The sequence below is a fragment of the Acanthaster planci genome, linkage group LG14 (assembly GCF_054643075.1).
Source record: "Acanthaster planci isolate LZ-2023a linkage group LG14, COTS_SCS, whole genome shotgun sequence".
NCBI lineage: Eukaryota > Metazoa > Echinodermata > Asteroidea > Valvatida > Acanthasteridae > Acanthaster > Acanthaster planci.
The window spans coordinates 10474714-10496951 of record NC_141790.1 but is presented as its reverse complement, the minus strand read 5'-3'; the positions used below and the strand labels follow the sequence as shown (position 1 = coordinate 10496951).

Here is a 22238-nt window from a genome sequence, read left to right as displayed (position 1 = left end):
TTCTGCGTTCATCGGCACCCAGGCCACCGGTCACTTGAAAGGGGATCGCCATGAGGCGCATTCGGATCAGGTTCCGTCTGTTTGTTCTCCTCGCTCTGCCAGTACTGGGAGTCATTCTAATGTTAGGCTACAGCGCTCTGTCGCTAGCGGTGAGTGCAGTTCTTGTCCGACCTCACATTTCCTCTCATGATGAAAAACAGGAGAGCCGGAATTAGTGTCCCTCGACCCATCAGAGGAAAGAAGGTGGCCTTCAAGTTCGACATCTGATTTGTCCATGTAGTTATGGTATCTGGAGAATTAAGACCATACCAAAACGCATATAATTTTGAGGAACTGTTAAAAACTGGTTATTTTATTGCATGTAGTTTCCGATAAATAAAAAACGCAAATCCCTTTTCTGCATTGGCTCGTTGACATGGACTTTATATCCACAAAATCATTAGAAGGTTTCAAAACAATTTCACTGACAGATTTTTGCAGACAACCAAGCTGGACACTAGAACGTACTCAACCACACATGCATACAAGCAATCGAGTTTGTGGACTTTTTTGATGACGCTAAGCGACAGAGACGTCCATTTTTCTTTTGGAACCACGGGGGGCATGAAAGGAAAAAAATGACCACCTGCGTGATATGATGTGCAAAGGTATGCCTTTCATCGTGTGCTGCCAAGTGTATGGAGACCTGTAAACCTCGATTCATTCTATGTGCACGGTGACTAAACTTTCCCCACTCACTGGACTTCATTTCCAGCTAAGTAACAACAACAACAACAACAACAACAACAACAACAACAACAACAACAACAACAACAACAACAACAACAACAAAATATGATTTCAAAGTGCACCATTTATTTTCAACTTAGGCCGGTGGAAGCAGCATGTATGAAGCAACATGTATTAAAAAATGAAAAAGGGGCGATAGCTCAGTGCTTCATTGTGGAATTAATCTTCAACCAGTATCAATATACGCGCTCTGTTACAACGCACCTGTCAAAGTGACAGTACCGCCAAGAACAACTTTCAATTTATATTTACCACACCACTAATATCATTATTATAATCATTATTTTACCACTCGGTAAATAGTGATGCAGAGTTTTTCGTATGATATTATAATTATTGGCTTTCTTAGCCCAAAGATCGGTCCATATTTTGCGTGAAAGCGAACGCGAACGTGAATTTGATGAAGTATTCGCGTCGTGAATTAGTACAAATTCAACACATTTTAACTAGAGCGAAAGTTCACTGCAAATTTTTCTTGACGTCAAAATGCACTTGGCTTTCTCCTTCGCCTGCAGTATGAGCCAGCCTTAACGTGTCTCTAAATTTTTTTCCTCATGTCTAAGCTTCAGCAATTTAGCTTTTAACTTAACTTATTTTTATACTGTTTACTAATTATGTATTTGTTTTATTAGTGTGTAAACTCATGTTAAAAGATAAATTGAGGTTAACTGTTCTGTGATACTGACAATCTTGGTCCGGTCGCTTTTCATATTTCCACAGTCTGTGGATTTCGGAATTTTATTGCCCGCTTACACAGTTGTTGACTCCAGTGTAGTGTCATTATTTAAAATCAACGGCAAAAAAGTGACATCCATGACGTCATTGTATTCCCGCCCAATCAGGATCGAGATCTACCGTGGAACGACCCGGCGGTCCACTTGAAATACCGCGTTCACCATGCTGTCACCCCCGCGGCCTGGCCCAGCTTCAACCTCATCCCCAATGCCCGTAACACCAAGGACATCGCCCGCCGAGTACCGGGACCAGTAGCTAAGGGTCTGCCCGGCCGGTGGCTGCACCAACGCGGCAACATGGGCCTGACCAGCTTCAGGACCTCCACTCTCTCACTGGTTCCGGCCACAGTCAAAGAGGGACAGGTAGTATTTAATAGAATAGCTTCAGCGTGCACCTCTCCTGACCACAGTTAGCATCCTTCCAATGTCGACTTTACTTCCGCGGTTGTCTGCTTCCTCGCCAAATAGTGCCCATTTTTGGGACGTTCACGATTGCCTCGGGTTAGATTTTGCGATCGCTGCTTCTCCCGCCTTTAGAAAATCAGGGTTTATTGAGCCGGAAAATCCCATGTCTCAGCGACAACATTTAGGAGATTAAAACCCTATGCGACAGGCTGAAACACTGCCAAAGATTATAGAGAGAATTCCAACTTGGTACAACATATTCTTTTAAGTCTCTGTTGCTGGATTTCAAGTATTTTTCCACCAGGTAAAGACCCCCCTGGTTTTCCTTCAATCAAACCTATCATTTCCTTGTGTAAAGGATGTCGTTTGAATTTGTCAAAAAATTCAATATCATGTATACGAAGTGGGATCGTGTATTATAACAGGCCGACTCTGCCATCTGGTGGCTTTGGAACGCACCAAGTCGCAATAAAGCCAAATACAACATCTGGCAGACTGGAGACTGCAGGTGGCTGGCCACTTTGTGTACGTTGTAATCGTGGCCCAGCCCAGGGTATAAATAACCACAGCCAAGTTCGATCCGAGACTACTCGTCAACCGTGGCCGACTTTCTGCCTGCACTACCAGCGGTGGACACTCACCCATTAAAAAAAGCGGCTTTTATCATATCACCAGACCGCAGTGTTTTGATTGAGTATCCCAGTGATAACTTTTCCATAGGTGGTCGGTAAAACTATGGCCGGCCATCAGTACTAACTCAAAAGAATAGTTCAGTATTCAAAATAATAATTTAAAACCACTGAGTGAAAACATCACCTCTCTAAAACTAATGGACAAATTTAAATGTTAAGGTAAACTAAGATTTGACTTTAATGAAGGACAGCATACCGCCCGTCCAAAAGTATAGTAGACGGTATGATAGCGGTCTTTACACGGAGTAATAAAAAAGTTAAGTTGCTTATTTTAATTCCAGCTTACCACTTACAATTAAAAATTGTTTGCATGATCATAAAAATTACACGTGTTTAGATTTCACTCGAGGCTATTGATTCGTTCTTCGTGGGTGTATGTTTTTCTTTGGGGTCAATGCACAGATGTTTCGCGTGATGATAGAGGCACGCGACCAGAATAATCGACCGCGTAATATGGGCGGCGACTTCTGGTACGCCACCCTCACTACCAAGGGTGGAGGCTACACGGCCGGCCGAGTGCTGGACCACTCCAACGGCTCGTACAGCGTCTACTTCTTCGCCGGCTGGTCGGGCACGGCCAACATCGACGTCACGCTAGTCCATCCCAGTGAGACCGTGGACTACCTTGTGCACACGGTCTGGCACGCTTACGACCGCATCGTCTGGCTCGGAAGGTTCGAGGAAGGGGACAAGAAGTCCACCACGACCTGCGTGCTCAGGCGGGGAGGGCCCTGGACGGGCAAGTGCGAGCTGTCGCACCCGTACGCCCTTGGCAAAACGGTGCTTCTCTGCGACCAACCCGCCCACGGGCTGAAGTGTGACTCCATCGTGGCAGTCTACAACAACAACACTCGCATCCGAGAGAGGGCGTCCGAGCTAACAGCGGGAAAGGAGCATTTATTTCAAGGGTAAGTGAATTCCTCCTGGACCCGCTTGAGTACATGCTGTTTTTTTCCGGAAATAAAATCGAAGGTACTACTTTTAACACCCTCCTTTAATAGAGGCTCTCGTATAGGTGAAATAACCTTAATTTAAGCAATCGTTTAAAAAACCATTTTGTTCCCTTTTCGAAGCCTGGATACTCTACTAATCTACTGCATTGCATATTTCCATGGCTTTGTGTTGAGTAATATGCGGTGTCTGTTTTGTGTTGCTTTTTAGTCGATAATTTGTTGAAACAGACTCTTCCAATGTCTCTGTTTTTGACAGCGATTACTACTCGAGGAAATTGAAGGATACTCCAAAAACTATCAACATTGCAAACAGTAAGTGAGCATTAGTGGAATTCTGGAGTTAATCTGTTGGAAAACAGAACATTCGGCAGGCATGTGAGGTCAAACTTAGGTGGATTTTTTTACCTTGTTTGATCATTCACTTTTGAATGTTGGTCTCCATTTCCCACATAACAGCAACCACTTCAAACAGGGATCACCTGATGAGGCAGATACCAGTGTGCGAGCCGGACCAGCCCAGGCCACTCAGCTCCGGCTACTGGCGAGACTCTGAAACGTGGGTGTCCCTCGCTTGCCGAAGCAGACAGTGGAAGACACCCAGCGACATCGGCGAGTGTCTGAGGTACAAAGAAGTATACCTCTTGGGCGACTCCACATCCCGTCAATGGTACGAGATATTCTCGGGGATGCTTGGAGTACCCTTTATTCGGAAAGACCTCTTGGAGCAGAACAACATCTACCGGCACTTCGACGAGTTCAACCTAACGACGATCTTCAAGTTCCACCCGCTGTGCTTGACCGGCAACCCCAGACCCACCCCTTTCAACCTGTTCAGCTTCGAGGTGGACGTACTGGACGCCTTGAGGAACAGGAGCTGCAACTATGTCATCGTGATCAGCCCGTGGGCTCACTACCCGCAGTGGACCAAGGACATGTTCCTGGAGCGGGTCACCCTGCTGCGGGAGGCCCTGCTAAGATTCCAGGCGAGGTGCCCCCACGTGCCGGTCGTGGTGAAGGGTGCCCACCCGCGGGACCAGCCGGGACCCGAGGGCCGAATATTCTACAACAATTTCATGCTGTATCAACTCGACAAGATCTTACGGGAGACATTTCGGGGGACAGGGGCGTGGTTCCTGGACATCTGGGACATGAACTTGGCCTACCCTGTCTCCAAAAATGTACATATGCCCGATGAAGTTGTCAAGCAAGAACTGAGTATGTTTCTGTCTTACGTTTGTCGTAAAATCAAGTAGAATTTATGAAGTTCAAACAATGATTTCAATAACACGTGGACTCACAGTCTCTAGCAAGTATCGATATCATCGATACCCCAAAGGGAGCGTTCAGTTGTTTCGCAGCTGGTTGGAGCGTATTCTGCCCCTTAACTCATCAGGCCGTGTCCGAAACGGGCTTTCAGAGCTACGGTTAGGTCTATTGACTGCGCGTCTCCACACATTTCAAATTGAGCGGAGACCTAGACCAAGGTCTAGACAATAGATTCGGATGCAGCCTCAGCAGTTCCATAACCAATCTTTTTCGAACGCAGACCTTTACAGTGGACATTAATTTTCACGTCAATCGAGCCAAACATTAGTCACACAACTCACGAGAGAAGATAAAATGTTATTACCTGCCTGTCCGTAGGAAAATGAACATCTCGTGAGGTCAGTCTGTCCAAGTTTCTTAAAATCGGTGTCAAAATGACTGCACGACTTTGGGAGAAAAACCCCTGAACGCTCGGCACCATTAAACAAATTAGTTGTTCCGCCAACAGAGGAAAAGCATGTGAAGGGACGGTGTCCAGTGTCTTTCTGGAGTAGGCATTTAAAAAATTCTTAAATGTAATGTTCTTGTGTATATTAATAAATTACAGTGTGCCTTTTATTTTTGATGTCAAATTAATGTTATTGTGTAATATTCAGTGCTTTAGTCGAGACTACTTATAAGACCTTCACAAGACCAACACAAGACCTTCAGTCTGAATTCAAGTCACAAGCTATTCGATTGAACTGCAACAAATGTTTTACTGCAGTGATAGTTCAGTGCTCTTTAAATTTATGAGTATTATAACTCTGGATCTTGAAATTAATTGCGTACATCTACAAGAAAAACAAAAGAGGTTTTGCAAGATTTTGATGCAGAAAGCAACCACAGATTACACACATTATAACCCTGCGATCGGCCCACTGGAAAGCGCACGAGGTGGTGTGAGAACCGAATCTCTTTGCCTTGGTTACGCATCCATGCTTTAAGGGAATTAGTGCAAAAAACGCAAAGCATGTTTGTTTTAACTGTTCCCCGTCCCCATTAAATATTAGGACCAAAAGCTCGATCCAGCGTAACGGTTTTGATTGCCCCTTGTATGTACCAAAAGAAAGCACCTCATATCGTCTAGAGTTTCGGCTGGGTTCATGCGTGTTGCCAACATGAGCAGCATTTAGGCATCTTTCCATGTTTTTACACCACCTAAATTAACTAGTAAGCTGCTCCTGGTGGCTCCCGATGCGTGCAGCAAACCTCCTTTGAAATCGGAGAGTAGACGAGATCATGGATAGTCCTACGTACATCATTCACGGTTGTTGTAAATGGCTTTTTGTGCCTTTCGGCAAACTAAATTAATGTCAAGAATAATTCTCTTGGCTCATCTTCGATGCGCAAGAACAAGGTATCAAACTGAACTCAAATTCAGTGATGGATTTAACAGGAAACTGCAAAATGGAAGTGCATACAGTGATTTCAATTTTTTTTTAACTCTGCATTGCCAGAACTTATATACTAATTACCTAATTTACATAGAACACGGAGCAGTTTTCTTCTGAATTCATTACCCGCTGCTTTTATAGCCGAAGGACAGTGTCTAGGGAATGAACGGGTGGTGTGGATGGGGAGGGGGAGGCAGGGGGCCAGCCTGTCCGCGTATTTTTTTCCCAAAAGAGATCCAACATTTTCGAATGAGGGCGCCCTCTTGCTTTTGCATTATTCATAATTCTGTCCATGGCTTTAAGGAGTGGTTATCTTATATAACAAAGTATACAGATTTTAAATTCACCGGAGCTTTGCAGCGGATGTGTGGATTGGTCGGGAGTACTCCCGACTTGAAATCCTCTGTCTCAGGTTCGAATCTTCTCTCTCGTTTACAATTTTTAAGCTTGTAAAGAACAAGTGAGAAATGAACTATAAATTTGGTGTGTGAGGTCGAGAACCATGCAACTGAATATGCATGTAATACACCAATCACAAGAAAGAAGACAAAAATCATTTGGGAAAAATGGCAGCCTGCCCCAACCCTTTCGACTGGGGGTATGCCCCCTTGCCTTTTCCAGGGTCTATCATTGGTTTGGACTTAATGGATCGGCCTAATTATTGGTTGATGCTTGATACACGAATAGGCCTATGTACTGATGACGCCACTCTTTGTTTGGAGCCAGTAGGGGCCTACGGTCCACTGAGCACCGTAGGGATAGAAAAGCACACATACAAAGATGTGAACAAAGAGTGACGTCATCATTAATGAGGTCCACCGATGGTCCCACTACTGCCTCCACCCACTTTGAAGATTGTTCCGCCGCCGCTGGGGCTTATGCCTGTGTCAATGTCCCTTCTAAATCTCCGTACTTTTTACTTGACCCTAAGCACGAAGTTCACGAATTGCATTAGTGACTCTGTTAGTGCAGCCTGGGTAAAAAATGCCGATCGGCACGGAGACATGAAAAGTGCGGTTTGCTGCTTATTCTCTCCTCCTGCCACCGTCTTTAATTAAACTCTTTCGGTGACAAACACGGCACAAAAACAGATCAGCCGCCAGGTGGTGTTGACTGGCAAAACATGGGTAAATTGGATCATACAAAAGGAAAGAGCCGAGGACTGCGGGTATATTTCGCCATATCCATTGTGGTCTGTTTGGGATTCGCTGCCGTAATATTCCTGACGGTGAGTAGAAAAATACACGATGAAATTAAAAATCTACAAATCTGTACCAGAAAAAAAGGTGAGATGCCTTGCACTTTGCCTGTTACAACGTCATATGTTTGAATTCGAATTAGTTTACCGAAGTTTTACGGCATTATTTTGGGGGTTGAACAGGGGAGAGACATTAGCCTAGTGCATTGTACTGTTACATTGCTTCCAAACATTGAAATGAAGTCTTTGGAACAGTGCTTGACAGGGTGGTCCAAAAAACGCATGCTATTGCCAAATACAGCAAACAGCAGCTAGAAATAGCTGATGCCAAATGATGTAATTCCCCTCCCTTCTTACGGGGGTAGTAAAAGATACCCAGGTTGGAAAAAAAAGAGCAAAGTCGGTCAGAGGGCTGGAAGGCGGTTATGTGCATGTGAGTACATACATGGTGTCCCAGAAAAAACACTGCATCCCGAAACACAGGGTTAATGTTACCAAATAGTGTAATGTATGTTAGCAATCACACATTTGTCACGAAGGAGCAAAATTCTTTCAAATGATACCTTGCTGGCTACCCTTCAGTTATGCTTCACCAAGCATGACAAAAAGCTTATGTCTGTCGAAGCAATGGTGCAATTTGAAGCATAACTACAGCAATGCCAACAACATATTACATTGCATTTGAAAGGATCTTGCGCTTACATTACGGCAAATGCATATTTATAATCATGCAAGACACAACTTAGCTAGATCAACTATTATTTCAGAATTCGGTATTTCTGGGACATTATGTGTAAGTGAAGCCTACTCACTGAGATGTTATCAAATATCGACGAACATGACTTGTGTCAGAGTGAGTTGAAACTTTGCATTAATTTTGTACTAATAAGGAGAGGTTTATGTGCATGCGAAGTGTCCGATAAAAATCGGACATGGGACAGCCACCGGAACTGTGAGATTGTCCAAAATAAAAGAGGGAAAAGGAGGCTGGCCCTGTCAAATTTTATATTCAAATTTTAGGAAAGGAACTAAGTCGGCGGTAAGTTACACACTATTTTCTGCAATGAATATATTAAAGCAAGTGTCAGACAATCACCTGTCTCTTCCTAACTTTTGGCAAATATTTCCCGACCGAAAATTGTCTTTATTTTTGTGACAAATTCGTTTCGTGCTGGCTAAATTTCTGCGGCTGATGATTTCATTGGGATACATTTGATTTTTTTTAATTAGGATTCATCTACTTTGCCAATAAAACCCTGGATCAAACCAGCTCACATAAGATCATATTCAGTCAGGCCCAAAGAAGTTCAAGACAATCCGACGTCAGGCGACTCACACCCGAAGAGCTTGATTCCAAAGGACGCCGGACCTATCAAAATATCCGTGTCACTTGTGTCACCGACAAGAGATGCCATTAAAGTCGGCGACATGCTACACTTCCTGATAACTTGCACACATGAGGACGGTACCCTGCTCGGCTTGGGAGGCGGGCTTTGGTACGCCACCCTGAGCTCCAAGTCCAACCCAAAAGCGAGCACCGCTGGGAAGATCGTGGACCACAACAACGGCACGTACAGCGTCTTCGTGTTCGCTGCCTGGGCAGGTCAGGGGACCATCGTCGTCCGGCGCGTCCTCAGCAGCGAAGCCGTAAATTTCATGCTGAATACGGTGTGGCCCGCCGAAGATCGCGTGGTGTGGCGGGGTTTGTTCAAGGTCCCCGGCGCGAAGGGCAAACTGTCGTCGGGGCTGTGCAGGCTAAGTCGGCGAGGGAACTGGACGGGCAAGTGCGTGTACCCAAACAAAAAGGCACTCGGCAAGACGGTTTTCCTGTGTGACAAGCCAAGAGGTGTGAACTGTAGCACTCTTTATGCGACAAAGAGCGACAGTAGAAGGATATCGGCCAGGATGAGAGAACTGTCCCGAAGAAAAGAGGATTTATTCCAAAGGTGCTGTATTCGTTTAGTGTTTATATTTTGTTCGTTTTATTTGCAGAGTTCTTTCAGAGTTATAGAGTTACCATAGTAACCAATTACCAAGGCCAGCTAATTTGGCTTAATTAAGACTTATTTCAGCTTTCGCCTCTGTTGTTTGTTCGAGAATGTGGGCAGGAAAAGTACTGTGTAATTGTCTCTTCAAAGGTTACCACAGAGAGATACAGTTGATACTTCTGTTCTTTCCAAAGTAATTTCTATTTTTAACCTCATTTCTCTTTACAGGGCTAAGTTGAAGCCAATGATTCAACTCCTGGATCCAACAGTTAAAATCTCCGGTAAGCAGATGATAATATGTAGAAAAAAAATTGTGTGGATGTATCCATCCCAGGAGAAAAGTACGTGATACAAAAGCAAGACCGTCCAACTTTCGCTAAAAGCTATGATGGAAAAAATTGTTCATCATGTTTTTCACTGAAGTATAAAAAGTTTCACCAATTTGCGGCTTCCACATGTGTTAACTGTCACAATAAACTGAAGTGTTTCGTGAAGGTATTTATCTCAGGACCAAAGTCTGCACTTAAAAGATTTATTACGAGTGGGCTATGCATTGCTTGGTTTTACATGTTATAGAAGTTGGAAGTAAAAGTCACAAAATGTGAGTTTTCGGAGTTTAGACCGCGACAATAGTTTCCTTGTACTACGCTCATTCACTACACAGGGATCTGCATTATAATTCACGCCCCGTAGGGGGGGGGCTCGATCTCCAAGTTTTGAAGGTAAAGGGGATGTCCGTGCACCCAGAGTAAACCATTCGTGTCTTCTTCGTTAATACCGGCAGGTGCAGGAGCCGGTGCTGTTGCCGATCCACCTTTGCCTCGGTGTCTGCCGGACATGCAGTTACCGGTCAGCCAAGGCTTCTGGCTGGAAGACAATTGGCATTCCTTGCTCTGCGATATCAAAGACTGGACTGAGAAATCCAACCTGACGTCGTGCTTACGAGGCAAGAATGTACTCCTGTTTGGCGATTCGACAACCCGCCAGTGGTTCGTGCACATTCTCGACCTGATGGACAGAAAGTTTGTGGGCAGACTGGACGATTTCCCGTTTTTCTGGCACAGGTATTACAAGGATATCGACTTGTCCATCACGATCTCGTTTCCAAAAGAGCTGGTCGGCAGCGCAACCGTGGAACTGGGCAAGGTGTTTTACGAGCACGACTTGATAGACAAGCTGAATGACACGAGATGCAACTATGTCATCATGGTCAGTCCATGGGCGCATTTCAGCCAGTGGACGCGCGAGAGTTACACAGAGCGGACCCAGCTGTTACGAGAGGCGCTGATCCGGCTCCGAAGGCGGTGTCCAGAGACCAAGATCGTGCTGAAGGGGCCCCACCCCAGGGACCAGAAGGACTTCGACGCGAAGATCTACTGTAGTGACGTGATTCTGAAGGGAATAGGCGAGATCAACCAGCGGTTGCTGGGCGGGATCGGTGTCTGGTTTCTACCAATCTGGGACATCAACTTGGCCTTCCCAGGCCGAAAAACAATCCACATGCCTGTCACTGTCATCCATGAAGAAGTGAAGTTGTTCTTCAGTTACGTGTGCGGTGACAGCAAGATGCCTCCTCTAAAGGCACCTTGATAACTCACCAATGCCAGGAAAAACTCTCCTTGAACTGAAAGCATCTTCTCAAATTTAGTAGAAGCAACCTTAAGGCCAAAAAACAGTGATTCGCTATGAAACGTTTTTAAGTTGACAACAAAGTGTTCGAAGAATGGATTCGCATCTTAGAAACTAAGATATATTTAAACATGGTGTCTGAAACCATGAAAACTCAGACAGATCTCCCTTTCTCGGGAACGTATACATTTTGTTGTAGATGAAAATAAAGCGAAAAATGATGTGAAATTAGGAACAGATAAAATATTATGACTTTATTTGCCTTGATGTGTACAAGAATCTTTCATTAGAAAATTCTAGGCTCACTTAACTTTGGAATAAAAGTTCTTGTTTCTTCTTATACCACTTTGGAATAATATGCTTTGCCTGTAAATACATTTGTTGTGGGGGGGTTCAGTTACTTTATATTACTTTATATTACGGTGGTGGCAGTCAGTGGTTGTGTTTAGGATAGACGGGAAAATGCGCTTTGAAACAGGACTTGTCTTTAAATGCCATGAATGAGCTGCTGTCTGCAAGACTAAAGTTCCCCGTAAGAGGAAGAGTATTGAGAAGGACTCTGGAGTCGATATTCCAGAGGTCGATATAATCACGGAGACTCTTGTCGATACTCTCGAACGTTTGGGGTGGGGGCACTGAGTCGTAAACCGATGGGGTATCCGTCGACTAATGGGAGGGGGGACCATTTAAAGTGCTGGTTAAAAACGAACGTTGTACTTTACCGACCCAGTCGCTGAACCACAAGCGATCATTTTTAAGAATGTATGAACCGAGAGAGGAACCAATAGAGGGCGCGATTTTCTTAGCAACGCAGGTTCCTCTGGGGGGAACTGCACCTCGCTGGTTCACAGACGACTATGAAATGCACGCGTTATGGTCACATTGCTACCAACAAAATGAGTACTCCTGACCAAAATGGCTCTCTTCAACCGATGAGGGGGTGCTTCTGCCTGAGGCAGATTGGCCCCGGGTTTATTAAGGATACCTTATTGGAAAACACCCTCGTATCTGTGTAGGGACCAAAAGAAAGTCTGGAGGACCGCTTGTGTTTGTATGTGTATAACATGCAACTGTTTCTTTGAACATAAATTCCATAACCATTTTGAAACTACGAAATAAATCTACCAAGATGATCTATTTGACTGAAGAACAACTTCCGGAGAAAAGTTTATATCTAAGAGGTATCTTCAAGACCTGTAAAATTCACACGGAACTCTTCTTATCAACAAGTTCCCCATGAATGGACTGGTTCTTGAAAATATTTCCATTTCTCAAAGGGAACGCATTTCTTGTAATATCTCAACGGACGTTCACCTGCTGTGAACCGCTGGACATGGTTGAGTGAATCCCATTCTAAACTTAAAAAATCTCACCATGCACAACGCGAACCTTTGTATTTTCAAAGCTTTGGACTGCTTAAAAAATCCTGAATAATAAAATGAATAATAGATTAAGCACGACAAACTGAAAGGCCACCCGACATTGAACAGTGAATTTAAAGGCCAAAATTGTCATCAAAAGTAGACGTGCGATGTTTTATCATTAGACGCCAAGGTGCAACGTTGTTTGAAGTTGAAGTGTGAGGGCAGATATGGAACACCATACATACGAATAAAAGAACCCGCCATCTTCACTGTGTGCTGAGCCATCATCACTGTGTGTGTGATCGCAGATATTTGAGTAAATTCTAAAGCTGTTTTTGGTTTTCCACTGAAAATATCGACATTTGTTTCGTACTGCTAGAAGCTGACCAGCATGAGACGAATTCGTGTCAAACTCTCTCTGTTTGTTCTCCTTTCCTTACCGGTAATAAGCATCATTCTCATATTAAGTCGTGCTGCTCTGACAACGGTAAGTACGTTTCCTATCTGTCTGTCTGTTTGTTTTTATCTGACCGTCTCCCTGTCTTTCCTCGACGACAAGAGAACTGATGCATCTTGCACAGCCTCAGCAAAAACAGGGGCACCTGCAACTTTAATAATCAAGACACTAATTTTTCAGGGTCTGAATCACAACTAAACTGGGACACTGGTCACTTCCCTGGACACGTAGCTGGTGATGTCGTACCAAAAGAATCAGCAAAACAACGCAATCTTTTTTCAGTACTTGGACAAAAACAGATAGGGTCAGATGCCTTTAACACCCGTCCTTTCCTTGACACCATCATGTTTGGAAACCGATACTTAAAGTTCCTCCTTGAAAACCGAGCTAGAGAAGTTTCTACTGTCTCAGGCAGTCTCGTGCTGACTCCTGATCCAAAACCCATTTTTTTCCCTTCAATTCACGGCCAACGTAACAGCCCATTTGACGCGAATAATGTAATCCAAAAACAAAAAAAACAAAAAAAAACGTACTTTGAAAGAAACCACTGAATTTTTATCCCAAAAGTTAGTGCCCAGCTGCCAAGGATCAGCGGTCTGCCACTGCATGGCTCACCAGTAGCCAAACTGGCGGGCCAATATCTCCAGACACCCGGCGTTTGAGCTCATCGATTAAGTAGGCCTAACGGCTGATCGGTGGGCTTCGAAGCGGTCAACCGGTGGTCAATTGTCGGTTCACTACACTGTCTTTTAATAGTTGTCTGAAATACTGTATATATATAGTACACGGTGGATCAGCACAAAACGAACCAATGTGTTTGACGTCAAGTAACAGTATCGCTTAGTTAGAAGGATGGATCTCGAAGGTGATCCCTGACTGAGCGCAGGTAAAATCACTCAGCATTGTTAGATCCCAACAGATGATGTGCATAACCGTCTAAACCCTTACTTCTTTTACCCAGTAACTGTTTGTCGCAATCACAAAAGGCATAGAAACACCAGGTAGATAATAAGTTGTGTTACAAAATGGACCACTCATAAACTCTTGTCTTGTGTGATTAGGAATGGCTGGTGACAAAACCACAGGAAAACCATTACGTGAAATGAGAACAACGGAAATATCACTTTACGAAAATGAGTTATTCAGATTCTATTGCAAATTCATGTCAACGTCTCGCCCAACTATAGCAGGGTACTGATAGGGCTGGTGACGCCGGTTGACGTGAATATACCCCTGTGGGACTGGCAGGGTTGTGCACGCTGGGCATTTACCGGAACAGTCAAAACGTGAAGTCATTACAAAAGGAGTTTAAATGAAAGGACAAAAGTGTATATTCTGGATAAACAGTATATCATGCGAATATCAGGCGGGTAACATCTTTTCGAGAAAAGGGTTGAAACCTGTCATGGTCATTCATTTTCCAGACAACAAGCCTAAGAAAGCATGTGTTCAGGAAAATATTCCCGAATTTGGTTTACCGACAAGTCTGGTATTGCATTCATCAAACTTCAGGCAGTGCCGTGGTCGGAAAATTGCACTAGGAATTTTGGACAGGATTCCTAAAGTAATTCCTAAAGACCTTGTCCAATACAATAGAAGATTAAAACGTTTACATACTACAAGGATGTAAATGTACAAGTACGGCAGACTATATAACCACACTGTTTGAAACACTGACTATAATATAAAAGAAGAGAATCAAATAAGGTTGAGCTTCTTAACTTGTGGATTCATATCCAACTCAGGCCAAGATCTGTCAGCAATCGTTTGCTAACCGCTTATCAATTTTGCCCGATAACCCCCTGCCGGCACAAACTATTCCGAGGACCTAAGGGTGTCAAAGTCCCGGCACGCCTTGTAAATCGTTATCTAGCTGGCGCATGTGTGACTTTGTTAATGTTAACATCAACGTCATGTTTATGGGTAAGTCAGACAGGATTTCAAAGGAGGGTAGGCCTGATCTTTTAGCGAATTCGCCCCCAGAGGTTTCTCACTTGAAAGACTCGTTATCCATCAACAAAGTTTACTCTTTTTTGGTTTCCTCCATCTGTACAAACACCGATCACATCCCACCACCTGTTTGCACTTTGAAATCAAGTACATTCGATTTGTTTTTTGGCTTTTTTTTCCTGGGCTGTTTCATTTTCATCATCCATTGCGGGTGGAAAAATGGAAGGCTTCAAAGGTCTACTGGCGGTTTGTTCCCAAGCAACATGACGCATTTTACTAATCAGTTCAGACAGTGCGGCCATGTTTACTAAACAACGTTGCCAAGCAGACTGTTTGGACCATACCATTATGCTTCAGGGGTAACGAACAAGAAATTAACTGCCAACTGGCCCATATTTACTTGTGTCTTACAGTTATTTCCTTCTTCTTAGATTGAGAACGCCTTTCAAGCTTTCGAACACCCTGACAAAGTTTTTATGCCTACAAATGGTATGACCAGTCCAGTTTAGACCCCTGCTGCACCGGTCATCTACCGTGCGTACCATTATGAAAAAAAATCGCGTACGCTTAACGGATATTTGAATCGAGCCCTATTTTCCAACAACGGCGGAAGAAGTATCTTAAGTTGGAAAGAGAAACGAGAGTTCATTTTATTTTTTCGAAAATAACATCGTTCTGGGTGCAAAAATGTCACAGACTGACCTAAGCCCTCTTTTACTTCCTTTGCGTAAAGGGGGGAACCTTTTGTATATCATACAATTTGTAAATATAAATTCCAAAGTAGAGTCCCTTTGATGGCTCTGTAAGCCAGCACTAGCGCATCGACCGAATGACAAGTAGCACACTCGCCTCGACTCATCCGTATCCGCCTAGCTGGAAATATTAACTGTCGAGTTAAATCAATTGGTCCGTGCGACGTTGTCAAGAATGCCCGACTGCAATTTTTCCGCTTGAATGTACTTTTTTTATCTGACTAGATGGTCGTAGGGCGGTGTGCACCACAAAGTCTCCCGTGCATATCTGTTTATCATTCGAAAATGTCTTTTTATCTGCCGTTTCAAACTATGCAAAAGCATAAAATATGATAAAATGTGACCCTTTTGGGTGGGCTGTTGAATAAAAGTGAATACTATCGATCCACACTCCCACATTCAACTATGACACTTTGTAATGAGCCACAAAACGTTGGCATGTGTGACTTCATTTAATATAATTCAAACAATCTTCAATGTACTTCAAACAAGACACAGTTGAGTGCACTCGGGCGGTATATACACTCTAGTGGAGCTCGTTTGTATATTGATAGTGGGACGATACCCTTCTCTTCGAAGGGTGGAGCAGACGGATATAATACAGCGTGAGTCTTGACGACAATTACGAAATATATTCCCCGCCCAATTAGATTCTAGACACACCCTGGGACAACCCAAAAGTCAGTGGACAACACAGCATTCACCATGATGTCACCTCTGCCGCAGCGACCTGGCCGAGCTTCAACCTCATCCCCAACCCCCGTAACACCAAGGACATCGCCCGCCAAGTGTCTGGGCCGGTCGCAAAGGGTTTGCCCGGCCGGTGGCTGCACCAACGCGGCAACATGGGCCTGACCAGCTACAAAACCTCAAAAATTTCTGTGGTCCCGGCCACAGTCACAGAGGGGCAGGTAACTTACAATATATTTCCTGAAAAAAACCCAAAAAGAACATGTGTTGAGAGAAGGGTAAATAGACGCTTGTTGGTGGCGCTTGATTATTACATTGGTACTTTCCTTGCCCCTCATACTAATAACGTATCCATAGTCGCGGGTTGGGATCCAAAAGGAGAATGTTCCCATTATTGTGAAGTTTGAGGTAAAAATATTGCTCTAGCAAGCCACTTGAGGCGAAAAATCAAAATGCATCAGGTTTGAGGCTGCACCGCGTTAGGGTTTTATCAACTTGAACAATTCAACTGACCGGTATGCATTGCAATCATTTCATATGTCCTCTGATAATCCCAGGACATAGGCCTATATTGTACAGTACGTTAAGGAATCTACAGCGAATCTTAATGCCAGTTAGTCACTTTTGTTGTATCAAGAGCGAGTGCTCTCAAAGTTGTTTTAAATCGTAAGTTATCAAGTTGCTTAAAAATTCTGAGACGAAAGTCACGTTCAAGCCCTCTCGTGGTTTTCAGCGGACGGCCTATAATATGTATCTATGTGATTTGGCTTTCTTTTGGGTCTCTACAAAGATGCTTCACGTGATGATAGAGGCACGCGACCAGAATAATCGACCGCGTAATATGGGCGGCGACTTCTGGTGCGCCACCCTCACTACCAAGGGTGGAGGCTACACGGCCGGTCGAGTGCTGGACCACTCCAACGGCTCGTACAGCGTCTACTTCTTCGCCGGCTGGTCGCGCACGGCCAACATCGACGTCACGCTAGTCCATCCCAGTGAGACCGTGGACTACCTTGTGCACACGGTCTGGCACGCTTACGACCGCATCGTCTGGCTCGGAAGGTTCGAGGAAGGGGACAAGAAGTCCACCAAGACCTGCGTGCTCAGGCGGGGAGGGCCCTGGACGGGCAAGTGCGAGCTGTCGCACCCGTACGCCCTTGGCAAAACGGTGCTTCTCTGCGATCAACCCGCCCACGGGCTGAAGTGTGACTCCATCGTGGCAGTCTATAACAATAACACTCGCATCCGAGAGAGGGCGCACGAGCTAAGAAGGGGAAAGGAACATCTGTTTAAAGGGTGAGTAACGTTACCTTCATGAACAAGATCACTTTTAGGCTCCGATACTTGACTGATAATGGCGTATTCAGCTGCAAGGTACTCCGAGGACATTTTTCTTCAGGAACGGATGTCTCGTCCAAATACCCCCGCTGTTAACAAAAGGCACGTGGATCGACATGGTGGTCATTGAACCCTGATCCCCACCGGGCTCCACAGGAAAATGATTGGAATATAAACAGAGTGTGACGTCATAAACACAAAGCCCTATTCCTGCCCATTCTATTCGAGTTTACTATATTCAAGGTAAAAAGGTCACATTAACGGTTATCAAATGGAGCCTCGCTTTTAGCGTGGCACCTATATCACAGAATGATGTTAGGTGTTCCGTGAGCCCAAGTGAAACAAGGATAAAACCATTCTTGTGACGTCACCTTGTTCAGAAATGTGTTGATTGTGCTTAAGAATGTTCACTATTAGAATGTGCATTATTGACAAGAGTGTACACTGTGGTAATTGAACATAAAACTGGCAGATCGAAACTGAGTTGAATAACCCAGAAATAAATCGCACTTATGAGATCGAATAACTACGTCAAACACACTGCAAAACGTTCCCAATCGGCACACTGTTTGAGTCGTACGGTCTGAAATTGAACTTTCTGGTTTACCTCAGTTTGAAGTCTTCCTCGGTTAATTAAAAAAGTAACCATTTCTTAAAGGTAACTTTAACGATTCCCCAACATGTCAAACTTTACAGACCACAGTAATCATTTAGAACTTACCGATCAACGCTCTCAGACGATATTCCGAGTGCATACCTTTTCCAAACGACATAACTTCCTACTGTGGCCAAGGGATGTAGACTGTAATTGCAAGGTTGCAAACGTGGTCTTCATTGAAGAAAGAGTGAACTGTGCTTCCAAAAAAAGCCGCTCACCAAACTTGTTTGTTGTGTAGAAAGCCCTCAATCTCTGCAGCTAACTCAAACAAAATATAAATCCATTTGGACTTGTTGAAGTAACGAAGACAGTGTGTGCGTCCTACGATCCACTGATAGTGCCGACCGCATGTCTCCGTGCGTGACTTGATATAAATGCACCAAGCGTATACATGTAAATGAAAAAAAAAACGGCATCCAGCAGGAGAGTTGCACAATTAACGGTTTGGGTCAGGAGTAAACCTTTTATGTACATGCAGATGTCATAGCTAGCCAACGCTGGACAATGGATGGAATTCATCTCACAGCTGAAAGCATTTGTGAAAACCTTTTGTTCTCTTGTACAATGGACAACAGTGGAGTGAGGGACGCGCTTTAAGTTGGAGAAACGACTCAAAGGGTGGGGAATCTGGCGTTTTTATCCATTTGATTCAAAGGATCTCCACTTTCCCCCACCTTTTTCCTTATACATATCTGTCTTGGTATGTAACAGTATTTTATTGGCCCAGAGAAATCACTTGACCGGGCGAAAAATAAGCATGTCACCTTACTGTTGAGATCACATTAATATCATAGACTAGATTGTACCCACAGTCCAAACTATAATGCAGGGACCGCTAACCAGACTATTCATCTGCACCTCTGCGACGTTCCCCATAGTTGATAATTATGTGGTATTCATAAATACCTCAGACAGTCTTCCAATTCAACAACGTGTAAATTGACCGTGTATGAATACGTACTTGAAAAGGAAGGCCTCACGAAATAAGACCTTCTAATCAGGTCACTCACAGTCCCGCACTGGCCCCCGAATACGAGACAGTTTAATCAATTCTGATTGGCCAAGACTGCACGAGGCCAGCCACGCGCGCGCCAAGTCATTATAAGGAAATTCTTTTGGACAACTATAAATTAAATTGACGGGGTGTTCGGGAAAATGAAAGTAAAATTCGACCCTTTTAGAATCGCTACTTAATAGCGCTTAATTTCGTTTGGGTAAGGACTCTTTGTTAAACGGATTACAAAAATAGACACACCCTATTTTACTAACCACCGACTCAAAGCCCAGTACTACTGCATGCCGTGCTTTCTCGGCTTTGTCTTCATTGAGTAATCTCAGCTGTTTTCGTTAACTTCAGTTGAAAATTGTTTGAGACCGAGTTTCCCTTTGTCTCCACTTTCACTGACAGCGATAACTACTCAAAGAAGTTGAAGGCGAGTCCTAAAACTATCAACATTACAAACAGTAAGTAAACATTGGTGTATTTCACAAGAGATTGTTTTTGACACACGACCCTTCAACGGGCCTACATGCTCAAATAGAGGTGGATGTTTTTCCTTCCTACTTGACTGTTGTTTCCACTTTCCACAAAACAGCAACCAACTTAGTCAAGGATCATCTGATGAGGCAGATACCAGAGTGCGAGCCGGACCAGCCCAGGCCACTCAGCTCTGGCTACTGGCGAGACTCTGAAACGTGGGTGTCCCTCGCTTGCCGAACTAGACAGTGGAAGACACCCAGCGACATCGGCGAGTGTCTGAGGTACAAAGAAGTATACCTCTTGGGCGACTCCACATCCCGTCAATGGTACGAGGTATTCTCGGGGATGCTTGGAGTACCCTTCGTTCGGAAAGACCTCTTGGAGCAGAACAACATCTACCGGCACTTCGACGAGTTCAATCTAACGACGATCTTCAAGTTCCACCCGCTGTGCTTGACCGGCAACCCCAGACCCACCCCTTTCAACCTGTTCAGCTTCGAGGTGGACGTACTGGACGCCTTGAGGAACAGGAGCTGCAACTATGTCATCGTGATCAGCCCGTGGGCTCACTACCCGCAGTGGACCAAGGACATGTTCCTGGAGCGGGTCACCCTGCTGCGGGAGGCCCTGCTAAGGTTCCGGGCGAGGTGCCCAAACGCGCCGGTCGTGGTGAAGGGCGCCCACCCGCGGGACCAGCCGGGACCCGAGGGCCGAATATTCTACAACAATTTCATGCTGTATCAACTCGACAAGATCTTACGGGAGACATTTCGGGGGACAGGGGCGTGGTTCCTGGACATCTGGGACATGAACTTGGCCTACCCGACATCCAAGGTTGTACATATGCCCCACGAGGTTGTTGAACAAGAACTGAGTATGTTTCTGTCGTATGTTTGTCGCAAACTTAGCTTAGCACTAAACATGTGAGTTCCGAATTAAGTTTTAAACCTTGGGCCTCTGCGGACCCATTGGGGATTCCGTACATCCTCGAATGTTTATCGAATGCTAAGAATTTTAAAGTACCGTAGTGGCAAGGGCCTGGTGGCAGTGTATGTTTCACGTGCTCTTTGGACTAATTGAGGAGGGATTGATTAATTGCCGAGCGCAATCAGACGATCTGGGCAATCGCTCGATATTCGCGACGATCTGCCGATCTTCATGGTTTGCCGATAATTCTGCCTTTAGCCAATAGCCTTTCTTTCTAATTCTTGATTGTGGAAAACTGTTTCGAAATGGAAGTAGAGCTGAAAATTTCACACAGGATTGAGCGATTGTGCGACGTCATCGCCCGATTGCGCTGCTCGACCTGTACTCGGGCCCAGCAATTATCATTCCATCGAAGTAACATATCAAGGTCGTCTTGCGGGCACTGTAGCTATAATTTGGCCTTTCAGCCCCTCCAATTTTCCGCCAGTTTGTAGTGCAATGTTTTCAAATGTTATTACCTCTCCACAGGCGGACCCAGGAATTTTCCCAAGGGGGGTCAGGCCCGAGATATTTTTAATATCTCGGGGTTTTTTGGCGGACAAGCGGAAACGATGATAAAATGTTACATGACATACAGTGTATTGCACCAATGTTATTGGTCCACTTACTTGAGATATTTTTAAATTAGTTTGCCCCTTTCCCTTTTTTTGAGCGGGGGGGGGGTTCGACTCCCAAATTCCCCCTCCACCGGATCCGCGCCCGTCTCAAGGCCCAAAGGCCGATTTGCGTCTCCATGTCTCATTGATGCATGTATCGCACACCCTATTATTTTTTGATATAGAAGTCATATTTATATGTACTTAGGCTTTTGATACTTTAGGTGACACGTGACTATACATGTGACTCCCGAAGTGAGTGTAGGCCTTGGACATGTGCCTCCTTTCTCAGACAATAAAAAATATATATCTTTTGCTTGATTCTTAAGTGAGAGAGTAGTTTTAGGTCTCAAGAGTCCAAAGTACTATCCTTGTTCCGTTTTTCCTTCAGTAAATCCCATTAAATCGTTTTTGCTATATCCAAGCGGGATTGTTAGTGCTCGTAAAAAACACTTTACAATCGTGATTTTTCCTGTTCGCACGAGATTGCCGTATCTAAGCCTGTCTCCTTTCGTGCTGCTTGTATAGCAAAACGATTGAATGGGATTTTCTGTCGAAACAAACTGAACAAAGCCAAAAAATCCGAGAGAAAATGATCAAAATCGCACCCCTGTGCGTTTTCAGTGACCCGCTCGCACTTCTGACCGCCAAGGTAATCTGTGCGCATGCGTGCATAATTATGAATTTATTTGTGAATAGGTCTATATCGTAATATCATCCTGTCAAATCCGCTAAGCGACCGACGTAACTTTGGGGAAATCCCAAAGACCACAAACTACCGCTCAATTCGGTCTACTAAAAATTATTATTTTTTTTTACTACGTAGGCCTGTATGTAAAATGAAACGGTTACATCTCACCCCAAACGATGCCAGTT

At 44.4% G+C, this 22238-nt stretch overlaps 3 protein-coding genes across 3 annotated transcripts; all 3 read left to right on the top strand.

Annotated features, from left to right (window-relative positions):
• The first annotated feature begins 18 nt into the window (after nt 1-18).
• Nucleotides 19-5446, top strand: LOC110980948 (NXPE family member 3-like). The gene is made up of 5 exons (XM_087145710.1): nt 19-149; nt 1632-1886; nt 3023-3528; nt 3830-3885; nt 4030-5446. Exons 1-5 carry the CDS (start codon nt 51-53, stop codon nt 4824-4826), a joined length of 1713 nt encoding a protein of 570 aa, XP_087001836.1. The 5' UTR covers nt 19-50; the 3' UTR covers nt 4827-5446.
• A 1774-nt stretch (nt 5447-7220) lies between these two features.
• LOC110980962 (NXPE family member 4-like) lies at nt 7221-11430 on the top strand. Its single transcript, XM_022238057.2, has 4 exons — nt 7221-7503; nt 8704-9419; nt 9690-9742; nt 10246-11430. The coding sequence occupies exons 1-4, from the start codon at nt 7399-7401 to the stop codon at nt 11049-11051; spliced, it is 1680 nt and encodes a 559-aa protein (XP_022093749.2). The 5' UTR covers nt 7221-7398; the 3' UTR covers nt 11052-11430.
• A 1254-nt stretch (nt 11431-12684) lies between these two features.
• Nucleotides 12685-21690, top strand: LOC110980964 (NXPE family member 4-like). Its single transcript, XM_022238059.2, has 5 exons — nt 12685-12941; nt 16264-16524; nt 17094-17599; nt 19708-19763; nt 19895-21690. Exons 1-5 carry the CDS (start codon nt 12846-12848, stop codon nt 20704-20706), a joined length of 1731 nt encoding a protein of 576 aa, XP_022093751.2. The 5' UTR covers nt 12685-12845; the 3' UTR covers nt 20707-21690.
• Nucleotides 21691-22238: the final 548 nt, after the last annotated feature.

What these genes read in the sequence shown, in the direction of transcription:
- LOC110980948 (XM_087145710.1), top strand. Translation starts at nt 51, where the DNA reads ATGAGGCGCATTCGGATCAGGTTCCGTCTGTTTGTTCTCCTCGCTCTG. An exon ending in CCACAGTCAAAGAGGGACAG is followed by an intron (nt 1,887 to 3,022) that starts GTAGTATTTAAT and finishes GTCAATGCACAG; the next exon opens with ATGTTTCGCGTGATGATAGA. An exon ending in AACTATCAACATTGCAAACA is followed by an intron (nt 3,886 to 4,029) that starts GTAAGTGAGCAT and finishes CCCACATAACAG; the next exon opens with CAACCACTTCAAACAGGGAT.
- LOC110980962 (XM_022238057.2), top strand. Translation starts at nt 7,399, where the DNA reads ATGGGTAAATTGGATCATACAAAAGGAAAGAGCCGAGGACTGCGGGTA. An exon ending in CTGCCGTAATATTCCTGACG is followed by an intron (nt 7,504 to 8,703) that starts GTGAGTAGAAAA and finishes TTTTTTAATTAG; the next exon opens with GATTCATCTACTTTGCCAAT. An exon ending in TCCAACAGTTAAAATCTCCG is followed by an intron (nt 9,743 to 10,245) that starts GTAAGCAGATGA and finishes TAATACCGGCAG; the next exon opens with GTGCAGGAGCCGGTGCTGTT.
- LOC110980964 (XM_022238059.2), top strand. Translation starts at nt 12,846, where the DNA reads ATGAGACGAATTCGTGTCAAACTCTCTCTGTTTGTTCTCCTTTCCTTA. An exon ending in GTCGTGCTGCTCTGACAACG is followed by an intron (nt 12,942 to 16,263) that starts GTAAGTACGTTT and finishes CCGCCCAATTAG; the next exon opens with ATTCTAGACACACCCTGGGA. An exon ending in CCACAGTCACAGAGGGGCAG is followed by an intron (nt 16,525 to 17,093) that starts GTAACTTACAAT and finishes GTCTCTACAAAG; the next exon opens with ATGCTTCACGTGATGATAGA.